This window comes from Sinohyriopsis cumingii, chromosome 6 (assembly GCF_028554795.1).
Source record: "Sinohyriopsis cumingii isolate HCF-2022 chromosome 6, ASM2855479v2, whole genome shotgun sequence".
In the NCBI taxonomy this organism is placed as follows: Eukaryota; Metazoa; Mollusca; class Bivalvia; order Unionida; family Unionidae; genus Sinohyriopsis; species Sinohyriopsis cumingii.
In genome coordinates this window covers 71,544,095-71,562,366 of record NC_142966.1, presented here as the reverse complement: position 1 = coordinate 71,562,366, position 18,272 = coordinate 71,544,095, and the positions used below count along the sequence as shown (strand labels likewise).

General features: G+C 37.0%; 1 protein-coding gene across 2 annotated transcripts in view; it reads right to left on the bottom strand.

Moving 5' to 3' along the window:
• Nucleotides 1–17,071: 17,071 nt before the first annotated feature.
• The window catches only part of LOC149797180 (uncharacterized), a 28,008-nt gene continuing 26,807 nt past the window's right edge, over nt 17,072–18,272 (bottom strand). For both annotated transcript variants that reach the window (XM_089961864.1, XM_089961865.1), the window contains exon 9: nt 17,072–18,272. This exon is cut by the window's right edge and continues 644 nt beyond it. In XM_089961864.1, the coding sequence (XP_089817990.1) occupies nt 18,060–18,272 (213 nt within the window). In that variant the 3' untranslated portion in view covers nt 17,072–18,059.

Below are 18,272 nucleotides of genomic sequence, written 5' to 3'. Positions count from 1 at the left end.
CCCTAAATGAGGGATGAACATCATCGCGCAGTGTACCATTGCCGATACATTTTGCGATGTTGCCTTCCGTAAGGTGGGTCTTGGTTACTTTCTGGTAGGGATCATTATGTAGAACGCTGACTCTTTGTTTATCAAAGCTTTTTAATATGTCCACAGGCATGGATTTGATTAACCAAAGACGAAATCATCTGCAATTAACGGCGGTGGCTTTCATCCGTCCGTTAGCGGCCTTGAGCAGGGTTTAGTTTGAGAAATACGTGCACACAACAGACTGCCTAAACAAGACAAGGTGTTCCACGTTAGATTCGTAGATTGGGTAACGGCCAGCAAGGTCCTGTTGGCTTATCTAGAGGCCTTAGTCCGCGTTCGGTCACCCACCATGAATCTATGAATTTGGCTGTAGGCGTGACCCACGTTGTTGGTGTAGGTTATATGGTGACTCTTAGGGAGCATGTTCATCTCAATGACGCCGAGCGTGCGCTCTTGGTTGTTTAGCTGTTCCATGTTCGGGAAGGAAATAAATATCGTCGGGGTCCCAGCGATGGCCTGTTGAATACTTCTTTGGCGAGAAAACTTGCCGCTGACCGCGTTATGCTGTAGTAGGTGGTTATGGCTTGAAAAGGCTGGAGCGATCATGATTCCCCTTCACCTTGCATGAAGTTAAACATGCTGGTCCAGGGAGTGTGTTTTTTCTGCGGCTGGGTCATTTTTGCGATGGAATTCCTCATTGCTAGTGACTTTATGTTTACCGATATATAGTGCTTGGTAACACAATCGAGCTTGTGTGTATCCTTACACAAACGGAAGATTAGATTAGTGGTATAGCACAGATAAAATTTGCCACTCCTGAGCTAGCTGTGAATGATGGCTGTACAGGTGAGGATCTCTGCATTCTAATATACTTAATGGCAGAGGACGGTCCAAGACATAGGGGCCAGCGGAGTGTCTCTTCTCATTGGCTGAGTACGTTGCCGTCCTGGAAGGTCAGCGTAAAGCAAAGTTCTTTCATGCGGTGACTTTTGCAAGGAATGTAGATGTGCCTGGGTAGTGCGAATGACAGGAGCAGGCCTGGACCTTTCCTCCGGGTTACATCCCGTGACTACAACTATCCTTATGGGTGGTGCTTGAGCCCACGGTATCGCAGGCAATATATATAGTTATCATGGTGCCGATCTGCACAATGCCTTGCGTGACATTAGCCCTGGTCCATGATAGCTTTCCGTTTATCCCAAATTATGACACGTTCTAGATTTTGCAATGCTGAATACGTACCCTGATGCACTGATACATATCGCTGCGGAAAGAATTGACGTATTCGCAAGAATTCTAAGCTTGGTTATGTCGCTATTCACGTTTGATGCCACACTTCCTGGTTGATGGCGTCTGTTTCGTAGGCGGGCGTTTGCAAGTTCGCCGTTTGATACGTAGAGTCATAGTAGGGGGAGGAAAGGTAGTATTGCCTGGAATGCTGGGAAAGGGTGCTGAGACATCTGTAGTAGGATAGGACAATGCAACTTCGAGATTGGGACCTTCTGAGTGCTTCAATTGGTAAAGATGACGTCAAGCAAAGGTTTTTTCGAGGTCAGTTTTATCATGTGTATGGTTCAGTAGCAGAGTATCGTTTGAACTCTCAAGTCTTGGAGTTGTTGGTAAAGCGATAACGTTTCGTTTCGTGTGCTCTCTTGAGTTGTTGGCTGACAGACCATTACTTACATGGCTCTCAACGTGTTGCGCTTTGGACAATTTGTCCCTGTATGCTTCTACATCTTTCACCGACTCATTAAAATGTGAACCACTTTCCATCTTTTTCCCTTGTGCTCCACGTCACACTCACTTTGACCAATTCTCTAGCACGTACTTTGCAGCTGCCCAGTGTTTTTTTTTTTTAACAATAGCATCATTTATTAAGGATTTCAGCTACTGGACCTTATCGATGATAAACTGACGTCCTTGTGCTGTAAGGGTCTACGCCTATGTGATCATTGTTGACCTGTACTGCTTTAACCTCCTAAAGTGACTCCTTGGTAGCCTTTTGCACGTGGGAAGCGAGATTGGCTGGCTTTTTGAGATTCTAATATATCTCTTCCAACCTATATTCGATAACGTCTAGTGCGAGATGCCACACAGCTCGTTTTGAGCGCCAGTAGGAAACTATATTTTTCGCTTTTGCCATTTTTGTGAACGGCACAACGTCAATGTTGCTAAGACTTTGTCGGACTTGCACTAGTTCTTGGCTACACATGTTGTTCTGCCAGGGCATCGATCTTCTCCAAGCTAGTTCTCATATACATGGTGCATTTTATACTACCTTTGCATCAGTGTACAACGGGAAGGGCGTGTCAGATGTCTAAAAACTGGTAGAAGCCTCCATGGTCTCATAAGATGTTGACAGTGAGTGACTCGAAAGGCAGGCTATGTGGTATATTTGTATGCCAGCACAATGTAAAATTATCCGGCTGTGGTTTGATGTTCTATGCCTAACGATGTTCAGAAAGCCTATATGTTCTTTCCGGCGCGAGACATGTTCGGGCGTTACATGCACAAATGTGGACTTATCGTGGTTTATACATCCGGCCGCTACACGCAGACCCAGACCTTTATATCCAAGTGCATTATTTTTTCTCCAGCGGCGACATGCTCGTTTTGTTTATTTATATTCACCTATATTTTGTGGTGGTCGCTTCTCACGGACGCAATCTAGTGCCGAAGCTACTTACTTAATAATCTCTAAGTATAGTTCGTGCTTTTATACGTGCTTCACGACAATCTTAGAAACACTATTGGCCTTTTCGGTGTCCTTCAGTATCTCCTTGTCGTCCTTGAACTGCTTCTTGCGTAACTTTAGATCTCCTCAGTAAGATAACATCCGAACGTCCCATGGGCAGCAGTGTGTTTTCAGCTTGTAAGGTTTTGGAGTAAATCATCGGGAGGAGTCCTTAGCGTTCCTAGAGTGACGTTCTTAAGAAGATTTGTTGACGCTACTGAATAATAGATGGCTGGCCTGGTTGTCATGTGTGTTATACAGATCTACATCCTCTACCATGTTGCTGTGGATGTGCCCTGCTTCACTAATGTGCTATCGGCATCCATGCAAGGCTTAATCGCCATTTCAAGTCCAGTTGAGCTTTAGGTATGTCCTGGCTCCTTCAAAAAATCTTCCTCGAATGAAACCGTGGGTCATCAAATAGCTGGATCAGCTTGTCTTCCTCGCACTCAGGCATGATGAGGTCCACACTGATTCGCTTCCTGGAATGTTTCACGGTCTTCCCGAAGAAGGAATTGTTCATCAGTTTGAAGAGGTCCTTTCAAAATAATTCTTAGCCTGGCTACTCAAACCAGTGTTGAGAAGGATGTATGGAACTATCAGTTGACTCTGAACAAACACCAGCGATCTGTTCAACTTTATGACACGCATATCAAGCTTGGCTTAGATTTGGAGTTTACAGTAGTAGACAAAGTATCGCTCTTTCGAGCGCAGGATGGGAACTAACTTTGATCATTCAGGGACTGGTTCTTCAGTTAGTTTACCAACCGGCGTTGAAAATCGATTAGCCCGCTCTCAACCCAGCATAGCGCCGCCAAAGTCAGTGCATAGTTGTTGTACGTGTCATAGAGTACCTCCGGGTAAACAAGGTATACTTAATAATGTAGCCTTTGGACAAAAATGCAGCTACTTATTCAAAATCGGCTGTGAAGAACTACCGAAATCCTCTAGATGGTAGACTCTGTAGCATTACCAATTCTCAAAGGTTGTCAGCCAAGTGAGTCCAGTTATCTGGCCATTCGCTGTCATAGTAGGAAACTTGGGTTATTCGCTTTCACGTGGCGATGACTTACCCACCTTTTCGATAACAGTAGGTTGTCGATGTTTGTCACAAGCGCATGATTTTCACGTGATTTTTGTATGCGCGAGTTCCAGTTAATACCAGGACAGCTATAGATGTGGGCAGGATCTCGGCCGTAGTTCATTAGTGAACAGATCGTGGTAGTCACCATGGTTCTTACATTCAGAAGCCGTCCACACATTCTGTACATGACGATATTATTCGTCTTTGATGTCTTCCAGGAGAAGCTGACTTTAAATGGTCTTCTTCAGCCGAAGCTCTGTTTATTCGCACTGTTTACATTCCCTCACATACTTGCATGGGTGTATGACCTTCCAAATCAGAATGTCAACGTGTTGTTCTTTGTATTATGTGGTTGCGCGGAATGCCTTGTTAGTCACGTTGGCGACACCTTTCGTGGCCGATGGTCATAAACTAGAGGCTATCAACAAAATGTAGGTGCCAGAGACAACGCCATGTAAGTGTCCATGTTGTTCGGAAGGGTGTTAATGCTCTCTGTGGAGAATGTATCAATGGCTCGCATAATAAGGTAACCGTAGTAACAGCGCAGGTTATGAATTACAAACAGCACCTTAGTTTTTCTGTGTCGCTGGTCAAATTTCAGTTACATTCGTTGTGGGAGGCGCCTCAGTACTTTCCGGTGAAATGAGTAGTGGCCTCGATCCCTATATTTACCAATCGCCTTTCCGCAGATTTGGCGGTCAGAAGTTTCATGGAAAACCTTTGTGTTCTCTCCACGCATGTAAATTTCAGCCGGATTTAGGAACACAGGCTTATTTCTACCAACTTTAGAGTATCGAGATGAATTTCACGATGGCCTCCTTGCTGCAATATAGCACAGGCTGCTAGGTGACTCGGTCTCAGCGGTACAATGATGTAGGGAGTAAATTCATCTTCTGGTATATAGAATGTATTGCGACTTTAAAATGCCTCATCTAAATAGCGGATATATGGTGCCATACATTGGTAACTGATTGCGGAAGAATACACGTTGGTACTGAAATGTAGCTCCGACCTCGAAACAGGCCGTACTGCAATAGGTAAGAATTGAGTGCTACACATTTCAAGAAATACCATTCTGACCCTCATACATGTACTGTTCAACGCGACGTTGCATTGACGTGGATGACTAGACGTTAAATCTTATCAATGCACATGATTACGGTGGTAGCGTACATTCTGAAAAAGCTGTATCATACACTATGATTAGTCCGTCATATTTATCGTAGACTTTCTGCTGGGTTGGCTTTTTGGCTGTGCCGCAACATAAAGCTAGACGTCAGGCCGCCAAGGAATGTCAAAATATTTGAGACCGTTCTTTTCAATCGCTGCTGGTCGGCAGTCTTTCACAATCAAGTAGGCTCTGCTTTGCCCGTCTAGGAAGACTTAAATGGCTAGAAGAAGTGGTTCAACTTCGAGTAACATAACTCCTCTGCTATATGTGGAACCTGTCACGTTAAGCAAGAGTCTCAACCCTGCGTTTAGAAGCCAGAACTGGAGGCTCAGTTCTCTGTCTAACCGCTGAAACTGACAATTGGCTTGTAACAGAAGGATCACCTTTTCACCTAGGAACCAGACTTGACCGGTGGGCCGAAACTGTATGTTGGGCTAGCTGGTGAGCCTCGCTCGCCAATAGTGCCTGTAGTTCACCCCTGGTTAGCAGTCCTCTTGAAAGCAGCCCGCTTGAACGAGATTGATAGCAGACAGTACGTAAGCTTTATAACGATCTACCTGCTAATTGAGCTGAAATATGTTTCAAATCTCATCGTATTCTGGCTTTGGCAGGTATTCTGACGTTTGGTATCTTAAATTGAACTTTCTTTAATCCAGCTACTCCTTTAATGGCGTGAACACCATTTAAGCCTTCTTTTTTTCTTTGTAAGTTTTGTTTCCTTGTCTTCACATGGCTGCCAAAACCATCTTTCTGACTGAGTAGCGTACTAGGACATTTCTGGCATGGCTTTGTCTTATGATCCAATATCGAATTATCTACATTTCCTTGTCGCCAGAGGTGATAGGTGGGGTGGGACAATTGATCAAGTAGTATAAACAATATATGCGGGCAAAGGCCGATGATTATTTAATTATGTGCCTCATTACCTAGTAGAATCACGGAGATTTGCATCACAGCCATAGGGATTGGCGTGGAGGAGCACGCAATGGTGGTGATGGTGGGAGCGGAGACATCTATGTGTATATAAATATAAAAATTAGTATATTTGCCAGGACAGTATTTCATGCATCTGCAATGTTCAGGTATCCATATCAGAAAATATGCAAAGAATCATCTTAAAATAGTTATTTTTCAAATTTCATCTACTACTGTATTGTTTTATGCTTACATGAAGCGACAATGCAACTTTAAATAAATGGCAGTCAGGATGACTTTAAATGTTACGTTAGCCAATTTCCTTTCAACAATCTTAGATGATGCCATGTTCGTATTATATTATATTAAAAAAGTTCTTTCTTCCCTGATTTTAAATATGAGCATGGTAATGGCTTTAAACTTGTAAGTAATATTGGTACAAGGAAAATATGATTAAGAAAATTTATTATTTATACATACTGAGAGTGTGGATAGTGTATTTCAAGAAAAGTTTTCTTTACACTGGTACGATATTACGAAAAGTTTTACAATATATCTAACAAACACTTGATTCTTCTAGTTGTATGAAAATATAAAGGCCTATGGTCGGATGATTCAGTCAGCAATGACTCTTCCAGTTGTAATACTTGTCATAACGTATTCGTGGTATCAAGATATACTGGGACAAACGCCTGTAATAGAAGGTTACACTTCTAAATGGACGTCATTTCGCAAAGTGGAATTATTCTAACTGTGAAAAAATTCCATTATGATCACAATTATATTGGAAATAATAAACGAGAAGGTCTATCTCAATTGGAATTGGAAGTTTCAAGAAAAGTATTTTTTAAAAATGCATAAGCGCATCTTTTGCAGAGCTTAATGAAATCTGTTTGTTTGTAGTACCTAGGTTAAATTATGGCAAATGCTAATAAATACAAATGTGCTTAATAAAAATCGTATTTTTCTTTTTGGAAACGTCACCAAACATTGACAAAAGTTAAAACATTTCCAAGTTATTTATGAAATCAGCCCCTATAAATGCAGTGGTTTCTCAATAACGCACAGTAGCGCATTTCCTCTAAATCTAAGGAATCCCCTCCGTAATATGATCAAGCACATGCAAACGGCGAATAGATAGATAATGTGTTTCAGATTTGTGGTATTGATATAGGTTAACGTCTTCTATACCACATCATTTTATTATTTCTACCGCGGTCCTCAGTCGCGAGTACATGGGCAATAAAAAATTAAATAATTATGCCAACAACAACCGTTATCAACCATGTCAAGTCAATGCGACACAAAGTGATAGTGAATTATAGCTGTTTGCTGTTTTTTTAAAAATGGTTAGTTAAGATGCACCGAAGGTGAATAGCAGTTATCACTTCAGAATTTTTTACGAAGAAAAAATATCACTGCTTACCAGTAATTTAGATATTAGTAGATGAGATAGGTCAGCCTCTTCTATTCCCATTGACGTTACCGTGGTATCGCAAGCAAGTGTATGATTCGAGGAAGTTTACACACTATAGCCTTGTCTCAGTGTAACTAAAATGCAATAGGTGCCGCAGTCAGGCTTTATTATTGATGGTAACTGTACTACTGCAGAAATAAGATTCTTGATCGCCACTACAATATTCTTGCGATATTATTTTAAGTGTGTCAGAGTTAGTGCGAGAATCTGTTATGCAGGCAGAGTTGGAGATTATTTTACAGGAAGATAATATTTTATATTAACCTGTGGCAGAGAATATTTTTAAATTAAACAATTACCCCTGTGTGCATTGAACTATAATCTTATTACGGTCCAACTAGAAATCAACAGTTGTGACCATCGTGGTGTGGACATGCCAACTCGATGCCAGCTTGGCGTTATAGCATTAGCAAGTAAAAGTTCGTGATTGTTGACTGCACCATCAGATGAGAAAACACCCAAAGATTGTTTCTACAACGATGAATTGGAATTCAGCTCTGTATCCACTCAGGTTACATTTTCCAACGAATATGGTAAATCAGCATTGACTCAGCTAAGACAACAACGATTTCGACTATTATCTGTGAACAAGTGTTTCAGACATTATTCAGTAGCATAATTGGCTTGGTTTTATATGAACATAACCCCCAGAACGTATAATTGCCAGAGACTTAACTATTCTTCAGACCGATATTTTCTATAATCGTACCAGTAAATGAGAGTCACTGGATAGAAGTGCGTACGCGAGTCGAACCTGATGACGGTCAGCCTGTCGAGCAATTATACTGCGCGATTACATTAGTAATATAAAAACTATGATAGTTAAGTTACCTAAGCGAAAACATAATCGCAACAGAACAACTGCAACATGAAATCGTCAAGAGAATCGTGCTGTTGGTAAAAAAACCAAAACAAATCAACGTGTATGTCTTCTAGCCAATGCTATTTACGTAACCACCATGATCTGGGTGTGGCCGGCACGCCGATCGAAATTGTTGTCCGGGCTACATCGATAGTAACCAGTAGGAGGGTGGTGCTGGTAAAATATATACGTTTATTAGGAACTAAAAATGATTGACAAACACGATAAACACGTTGACTTGGATTGTGGATTTGTGTTCAGGAAATTAGTTTTCCGCTCGGGAATTCCTGGTGTACATGATTTTGCCTTGTTCTTTACCAAAGCGAAGACCCGATCTTGTTTATAATATTCTGGAAAATAATAACTGACACTTTTCCTGGCCCTCTTACTGTTTAGTAGGTTTTCATATTAAGCTTTTACATTAGAATTATTCATTCATACTTTAGCATCTGACTAGTGTACTCACTATTTGTTTCAATTATTCACTGGAATTACAAAGTGCTCTTTGACTTCAGGAATAAACAATTATTTTGGGATTATATTACATTCATTTAAAGACAATTTTCTTTATATCATTGTGATACAACAAGACTTTTAGCAGATCAGCACTGTTCCATTCTATTGATACATCAGCACATTTGAGATTGCAATTGATTCGGAACAGCACTGTAATTCATTCAGAATACTCCATACTTTTGGACTTGTGATTGAACATTCAGGACTATTTGAAATTTAATTAAAAATGCTGTACGTGCTCTTAACTTTCACTTTGTATTCTAGGAAATAAATTATTTGTTGAATTTTAACAAACATGATGGTTTTCACTCTTTTCCGTTACTTAGTTTAAGACCATAGAGTCGGATCACAAGTTTTACCTAATCACCTGATCATACTGAAATCAGCGACATGCATCAAACCAATCCTTCATAAGTTGAGTTTGGAAAGGATTTGAAAAAAACAACAACTTATTTTATCTACTTATTTGTAATATTAAGGAAAATAATTGATGACAAACACTACTTGGGTATGCTAGATATTTGGTACTTTGCGCTTTTAAAGAATACAAATTGTTAATCATTATTGACGAATGAATATTGTGTCTAACCACACCTGTCAAAGAAATCATCCTGATATCATATTATTAGCAATTATCAGATAATCACCAAGTGGCCTTGAAATCCGAAACATAATAGACCAATTTTTTTTAGTCAAAAAGTCCAGAACTTATCAGAGTTCACGAAATGCTCTCCTTGGTTAGGTGAGTGAAATCTTGTTTTAGAAATTAAATATTTACATTATCATGTTTTTGCGACGAAAAGAATGGCTTACCTTGATATTAACTACATATTGGAAACAAAGAAATGAATCAATAAAAGAAACTGCGGAAAGTTATGTAAAAGAGGAATTTATATGCTACATAAATGTGTTGGTAAATGGACTGTACCAAGAACACATAGTATAAAATGTGCAGAAAGTAAAACATAACAACCAAACACGACTACTTCTCTATCTCTCTCTCTCTCTCTCCAAAATTCCAAAACCTTTATTATATGGCATTGTATCTGTCAATCGCAATACATATGTTTGTCTTTTGCTTCTTCAACTGATCATTCGTTTTCTTCTTATCTACATGTAATGTTTACACATATCATTTTCAGGACATCTTCATATATACAATAAATGTCAAGGTAAATTTTCTAGTCAGCTTGCCCTCTGTGTTGTTTTCAATAAAAACTGTTTAGTTTTTAGGAGACAGACTGTTGAAATGCAACATAACAAACTTGAAGAGGAAAACAAAATTTGCTTCTGGAGTTTCTGAACCGGAACAAGTAATATTGTTGTCAGTATGACGTTTTTTCGATTCATCCATTTATCTTTTATCTTTATACGCTCAAAAATTTTGAGGTAACTATATGGATCGCAGTGGATGGAGGGACGTAAGAGGGCAAATCTGCACAGTAAAAAGTGAGTCGGTCAGTTGCATTTTTCTATTCTGAACGCAACTTGCTACAAAAAAGAATGTGACGTACAGATCACAACTATATTTAAGGGAATTCCACAGGGCTGCTTCGCTGTCTTGGATAGACTAACCATTCTTTGAAAATCCTGGCAATGCTGGAACGACGTTTGTTGGTGTTAATTTTTCACAATTATCGTTCTTTGCGTGGTTAAGAAATAATAGATGATTGATGGGACAATTGAGCTAAATGTAAACTACATGAAACGGTCTTGTTTAGTTACAATCTTCAGCTGACTCTATAAGCGCATGATGCCTTTCTTGAAGCAACTGTACATTTATTGTATAGCCATACAAATTGTCTCTGCAGCAAGAGTTACTAAATAACATCTAAGACCCCTACATCTAGCCTTTCAACTACACATTTCCTCTGCTAATATGTGACACATCTAATAATAATACCTGTATGGAACGAAACGTTAAAATTATTAATGCAGTCCTTAGATTATTATTATCCTGAATACATAAGCAATAATTCACCCTTGACCTTGATGTGTCGATCCATTATTCCGAAGAATTCGTCATGTAGACCAGTGAATATAGTTTTAAATCTAACACCTATCCAGGGACACATGATATACGTGTATACCCCCACCGACCCACCCACACAAAATACACAAAACTGACCATTGTGTAAGGAATTACTTGAGCATGTACCTATCCACTGGTACGAACACGACGTTGCACTATAGTAACTGGGAATGGTGCCGCTCGAGTTCGGTCATTCGACATGGTCCCAAACCTAAGACATACATTAGCATTTTCTCTCAAACTGCACAGTGCATGGATTTTTATAAGAAAGCTACATATTCTTAAGAAGAGGCAGGATTAAATAATGTTTGTTAGGGAATATCGCATTCGTTTGGTTTTTGAATTTAGTAAATTCTCCTTTGGAATCTAATTTCTGTTGGACGCGTGGTCTAAATTACACTACAATTCTTAGAATCCATGTAATCCTTATTAGCAAAAATAACTAACAAAGTACATTTTGATGCAATTGAAGTAGGGTAAATACATGAAATGTCATTATTGTTACCATATCTTGCGACCGAAAAACGCCTTATTTGTGTCCGTAATTCGTTTTATCCTTATTGTTATGTATATAATATGCTTTGTCTTGTATAAGCATGCATTTCGTACTAATGGTAAATTCCTTGTACGCGTGTTTGTAGAGCTTAAATTCTGAGTAATGCTTAATAAGAGATCATATATAGTCCCAGGTTACAATACATGTATTTTCTTACCACTTCCACGATATACGACAAGAAAAGGGAAGACGCTGCAATTTGTATACTCAAATATAAAATATAGTTATATTGTCCCTCTTTATAATCGATATTTATAAATTGTTTACCTTTCTAGAGGTTCGAGAATAATGATACGATTGTCTTAATATTTACAGCATTTTAGTTAGCTAACGGAAAGATTTTTGTCTTACCTTAACTCCAGGTGCACCGTATAATGCAATTCCTCTCGTAGGTTGTTCTCAAAGTATATGTATCATATACTAAGAACTTATGAAAGATAGCAGGTTTTTTTATATAGCAAAACCTGTCTCATTGATTACATACGCTAAACCAAACACTTCATTCAGACTGTGCCATTGTACGTGCTAATTCAAGTTTGAATAGTTGCTCACAGTACCACAATACCGAACAATCCTGCTTTTAATACCGGTTATTTTATACTTATGTATGCTTACGATATTTCCTTGTACAGGTAGTTATGAACTTTGGTGTCAAATATTACCAACGGAGAGTCTATATTGTTATGACATATATAGAACAGAAGGTGCCTCAACCGGAATAAAGTTATTATAATTTATGTCACTGAACTGAGAATTTTAGCTTTGCAAGAGGATTTAGGAACTTTAGATTGCATAACAAGTCAGCAAAAGCGAATGAGAGTTACAAAAGAGCATGTAATAAATAGAAATAGAGCGCGATTCTGACAATGTAAAGATAATAGAGAATAATTGAGCATATTTATGTTATGGGCGGATAACGCTACACAGCAGATATCATTGCCATGTGCTCCTATCACACACACACACACACAAGATATATATATATATATATATATATATATATATATATATATATATATATATATATATATATATATATATATATATATATATATATTTCTGTATATTTAATTTACAATGATGCTTGTTAGTTATTTTTTATTATTTATTTAATTGTATGATATGGTAGTGTAACATTGTATGTTGAACTTGTCATTGTCCAGAACTGAGTTCATTTCGGCTTGACCTACATTGATTTTTTTTATTCAGTATAAGCAACTAATACATAACTAAATATTTTCTATGTGTATGGGTTTAAAATCACCATTAGTATTAAAAAAGTAAATGTTTATTTGGGTCTAGGTCTAGGGTTTTGGAGTTTCCTTAGTGTATTTTACATAATTCATAGTTCTGGTTTTCGTTTTGTAAACATTTATTCTAGATGGTTATTTTCCATTAAGTAATGTGTTTTTTTTTTCTTCCGAAAATGCCAATTGTGATCTGAGGTCAAGTAAAGAACTATATAATCTTATAAAGAAAGGACTTTTCAGTGGTGCTTTACGGTCTAGCACTTTCAAGTTGTATTACATGTTGTGCTCAGTATTTCATTTTTGGACTGGCAATTGTTTTCTTCAAATTACTGAATTCAAGTGATTATTTGCTCTGGAAATACAAAAGTGATCTGATAAAATTCTTGGATAGAGACAATAACTGGAATTTATAGCGAATTTAAACCTGGAAATATATTACTATGATTCACCAAAAGACTATTACAAAGTTTGTTGCTTTTCACTCTTTTCTTTAGATATTTTAGGAGCAAAGACTCGTTGAGGTTCGTCCAGGATAAGAATTTCTAAAAAATATTTCAGAGAACTTTGTTGTTGCAATTTTGATTCCAGTTGGTTTGAATTTTCTAAATCCCAGGTATTATTTCACATTTTAGAAATCTTTTGTGAAACCAGCAAGCGTTTACAATGTCGTCTAAAGTGGAGATCTTTATTTCAAATCATAACGTGGAACAGTTAGACTCCTTGAAAATTTATGAATTACTTCAGCTTGCCAGAAAATGCCATCCTTATGAGGCAAAGGCTTCTTGACGGAAGCAAGAAATAGACAATATTTTGGTCCAATATTTGGTGGAAAAGAATCTTTTGGATGACAATGCTTAGAATTTGATTGTATATTTTGTATCTGACTCTAATTTACAAGTTATGGGATTGAAATTAAAATACAATAATGAAATCCAGTAAAGGAAGCTTGAGCTTTAAGAGAAACAAATGCAATTAGGTACAGAAGAAAAAGAGAGGAAATGCAGTTAAAGAAAGAGAAAGAAGAAAAATAAATGCAATCAGATAAAGAAGAAAGAGAGAGGGAGAGGGGAAATGCAGCTAGAGAAAGAAGAAAACAAATGCAAATGCAATTGGAGAAAGAAAAGGAAGAAAGATAATTGCAGTGAGAAAGAGGAAAGGAAGAAAGGGTATTTCAATTTAGATTAAAAGAATTAGAGCTGGCAAGTGCAAAGCACATTCCCACTTTACACACAAATTCAAGTTTTGATGTTACTAAAAATATTTGGTTAGTACATTTTTAGATAAATATTTTCCTCATTTTGAAAAAATTGCTGAAAAGAGAATTCGACTCAATTATTATAATGTACACTGTTTGGCTTTCTTGTCAGTTCAGCAAAATGCTGACTATGATCTAGTTAAAGAAGGCATCTTAAAGGGTTATGAGTTAGTGCCTGAGGCTTATCGACAAAAGTTTAGGAACTATGAAAAATAGACAAACTCATGTAGAATTTGCAGGAGAAATAGGGCAGTTATATGATAGATTGTGCATAGCCAGGAACGATGATCAAGATTACGAACATCTCAGACAACTCATATTAGTTGAAGAATTCAAGAATTGCGTCCATGGTGACGTTAAGACTTATCTTGACGGGCATAAGGCCACATATGAGCCCTCCCAAGTCTCAGTCTGGCACAAGATTGATCAGAAGTTCTTATCTCTTCCTAAGTGTACATATTGCAAGAAGCAATGGCATGTTATTTATGATTGCTACAAATTGACAAATAAACAACAGAATCAAAACAGCACTATTCCAAATGCTCTTATTTCTTAAAGATCAAGGTCACGGTCATGTGTTGAAAGCAATACATTTGTTGGGTCTAACAAACCCAGTTTGATTTTAATATGAAGAATTGAGAACCATTCATGTCGAAGGGTTCTGTATCACTCATGGCTGATTCAGCCAATCCTATCCCTATTAAAATGTTAAACTACACAGAAGCATCTCAGAGCCTTTTATTATCAGGTACTCTGAGCTGTCTTCTTCTGATGAGAATGTTTTTATTCAGGGAGTAGAGTTAGATTTTGTTATTGTTCCTATCCATTGTGTAATTTGGTCATCCGTCTTAGTCTCAGGATCCGAGACAGTCGGGATAGTGTAGTCTTTATCCATCGAGGGCATTCGTTTATTACTAATCAATGATGTAGGTGGAGATAAGGTTGTAGTTAATCCACTTGTAACTGACAAGCCTTGTTTGGATCAGAAAGTCGATCCTATTAAGAATGAAATCCCTGATTTATACACAGTTTGTTCAGTTACTAGATGTATTGCAACGAAAGCTCTTTAGAATGATGTTAATCAGAAAGGTAATGCTTTAGCTGACACATGTATTGGTCAGACGTTTGATGACGTCACTTTTACACCTCGTTATGGATCAATCAGAAGGTATTGATGACAGTGATCCTCTTTTAACTACTCATTCACTTTATTTTAATCCGGGTGACAAAGTACAATCACGTGTCGTCGAACAGAAAAACTATCCTGAAATCTCACGTTTGTTTCAGAAGGACCATTAGTGAAACTGAAGCCACAGAAGTACCTGTTTGTTATTTCGTTAACTATGGGATTCGTATGAGAAAATAAAGACAATCTGAGGTACCTGCTGGTGATGCGTGGTCAGTGAACTATAAGACTGTAGCTCCTAAATTGTACAGACAGACAATTCTTAGTCTAGCCTATGAAACTCCATAGGCCAATCATTTAGGGATTATTACGGCTTATCACAAGATCTTGAATCACCTTTATGACCAAAATTAAAAGTTATGATTGTAAGTATTGCAGATCTTATTACACTTGTCAAATTGTAGGTAAACGCAAACAGAACATACCTAAGGCTCATTTGCAACATATTCTTGCATTTGACGAAACATTTAGAATAATGCTAGATTGAATCGGTCCCTTACCTAAGACCAAGTTAGGTAACCAATACTTGTTGAGCACAATGTGTGCGTCTATAAGGTTCCCAAAGGCAATTTCTTTGAGGAATATTAAAACTATAACAATAGTAAAAGCTTTGATAAACTTTTTCTTTTACTTAATTTGACCTTCCCAAATTTTCCAATCTGATCAAGGGTCAAAGTTTACGTCTGGAGTTCTCCAGCAAGTTATGTACGAATTAGGCATCCTGCAATTCAAGTCAAAAGTGAGATTAAGGTTTGGCAGTACTACAGTGGAGAGAATTTTTCAGTCCGGTGATAGAGTTTTGTCTCTCTTGCTCATTCTTCAAACTTTTCTTCAGAGTAACAAATCTTCAGAATTAAGAAATTATAGATAATCTGGACCAGAAACGTTTGCATTTGCAGCAACAAGAAAGGAATGAAATAAAACAGTTATTACTTGAATATGAGCACTTATTTCCAGATGCTCAAAAAAAAATATGTAAAATCTACCATGACGTTGAAATTGTAAATTCCACATTTACGATGAACCCTCTCAAAGCAGTATGTAAGAATAAAAAAAATTCGGTATTTGCTGGAGAATGACTTCATGGAAATGAGTAAAGGTGATTGGATATCACCATGTTTACTTTTCCGAATCCAGATAATACTTTCTGTATGTGCGCTGATTATAGAAAGTGAACAATTTGTCTACAACAGATACATTTCCATTACCAAGAATCGATGACTGCACTGATAAGATTGGAAATGTAAAGTATGTCACCAAATCTGACCGTCTGAACGAACTTTGACAAATTCCACTGACAGAAAGAGCAAAGGAAATTTCGACATTTGTGACTCCAGATGCACTTTATCAATATAAAGTAATGATGCTTAGGATGAGAGGTTCGCGTAGTACTTTTCAATAGCAGATGAACTTTGACGTGTATAAAACTATATTGTTTCATATATATATATCGGGAGCTTCCGTTTTCTTTGAAACGCCAATACGACGACAGTGTTTGTGTCCTCTTGGCGACAGTCATGTTGGAATTTATAAATCAGTGCACAAAATGGCTAAGTTTTGTGCGATATATATATATATATATATATATATATATATATATATATATATATATATATATATATATATATATATATATAATGGAAATTAAGTTTTAAAAATCCAAGCAAAGGATAAAACATTCGTGACCATGTAAAATGTAAAATTAATCTTTAGCAATACAACGTACTTTAGTTTTCAACATAAGACTGAGAAACTTAGGAAAAAACATTTCGTTAGGACGAAGTATTAGATTTTGCCTTTGTTCTGTGCATTCAGTGAGAAAAAAAATCAAATGATATTCTTTTTCTGCTTTTACCCAACAGTTGCATAATAGATCATGTATCAGTTGATTGTCATACTTTTCTTTTTTCAGATCGCTACATTAGAAAATCAAATTGATATTACACGAAGATAAATTAACTATGAAGTTTAAAAACGCATAGGTATAGTATTACTCACAAATATTTTAAGCTTTTTAAATTGAATTTTACGAAGTCCTGACAACTTGTCAGAATGAAAAAAGGAAACATATATTGATTCTGGTCAGATCTTAAATGTATTATTTTACCTTAATAAAATAATTATAAACACCTTAATGGGATTAAATGCAAGCATGAAATAACATATTTTAATTAGTCGAAGTTGCTATTTAACGAAGCATGTAGTGTTTCTTGCTGACCAACACCCCACCCCAACGCCTACAAACCCTAACAAATATATTAATTCACATTATATATCAATTTCATGGGAACTGAATGTTTTTTTCTTTCAGCAAATATTATATTAAAAGTGTGCCTTTTTGTGCATTTACTTTTTAAAGATCATTTATTTCTAAACATAATGAGATTTGTTGGGAATAATATAAACCAAATATATCCCATGGTATATGTTGATTTTGAATGGAAAGATATCGTAAGATAATTGAATTAAAATTATATATATATTTTCCTGTCTTTGGTGGCAAACAGTAATTATGCTGATATGAACTGATCGTGTATTTATTAAAAAGGAAATTTCCTAATGCAAACTTCAAAGGCATGATTTATCTGAATTAATTGTATAATATGACATAAATATGGGTGCTTAGGTCAGTTATAATGGATATAGATACAGTTTTAATTTAGATTCGAGATTTTTTAAATAAATGTTCTCCTCTGCATATAACTATGTACTTTCGATTTTGATTCCTGTCCTTTATACTTTTATTTCTTTGGAATTAACCGAAAATTAGATTTGGATCAAAAGATTGAATGCAATTGATCCAGCCATACAAGATAAGTGTTTTGCAACTGGACTTATCACATGTAAGATCTGTAGCCTTCAGTACGTGGGAGCAACCGAAAAGCTACACAAAAGGTCTTCACAGATTTGATAGGAATACAAAGAAGCTGTACAGAAGTCCATTTGCAGCACACGTCTCTTCCCTTGGCAACACTTTTAGTTATGCAACACTTATTGCAATTGCTGATCTGAAATACTATAGGTTTCGGAGACTTTCTTCCATATTGTCTGTTGTCTCGTTGTAAGATAATGAACCATCCTCTCATTGAACTCGTTTCTGTAAAGTCGAATCAACCTTTGCGATTCTTCTGCAAAAGCTTCATATCTTTTCAGCAGCTCGGTTTTGTTTTCTTGATTGGGCTGTAAGCAGATCTCTACCAAACA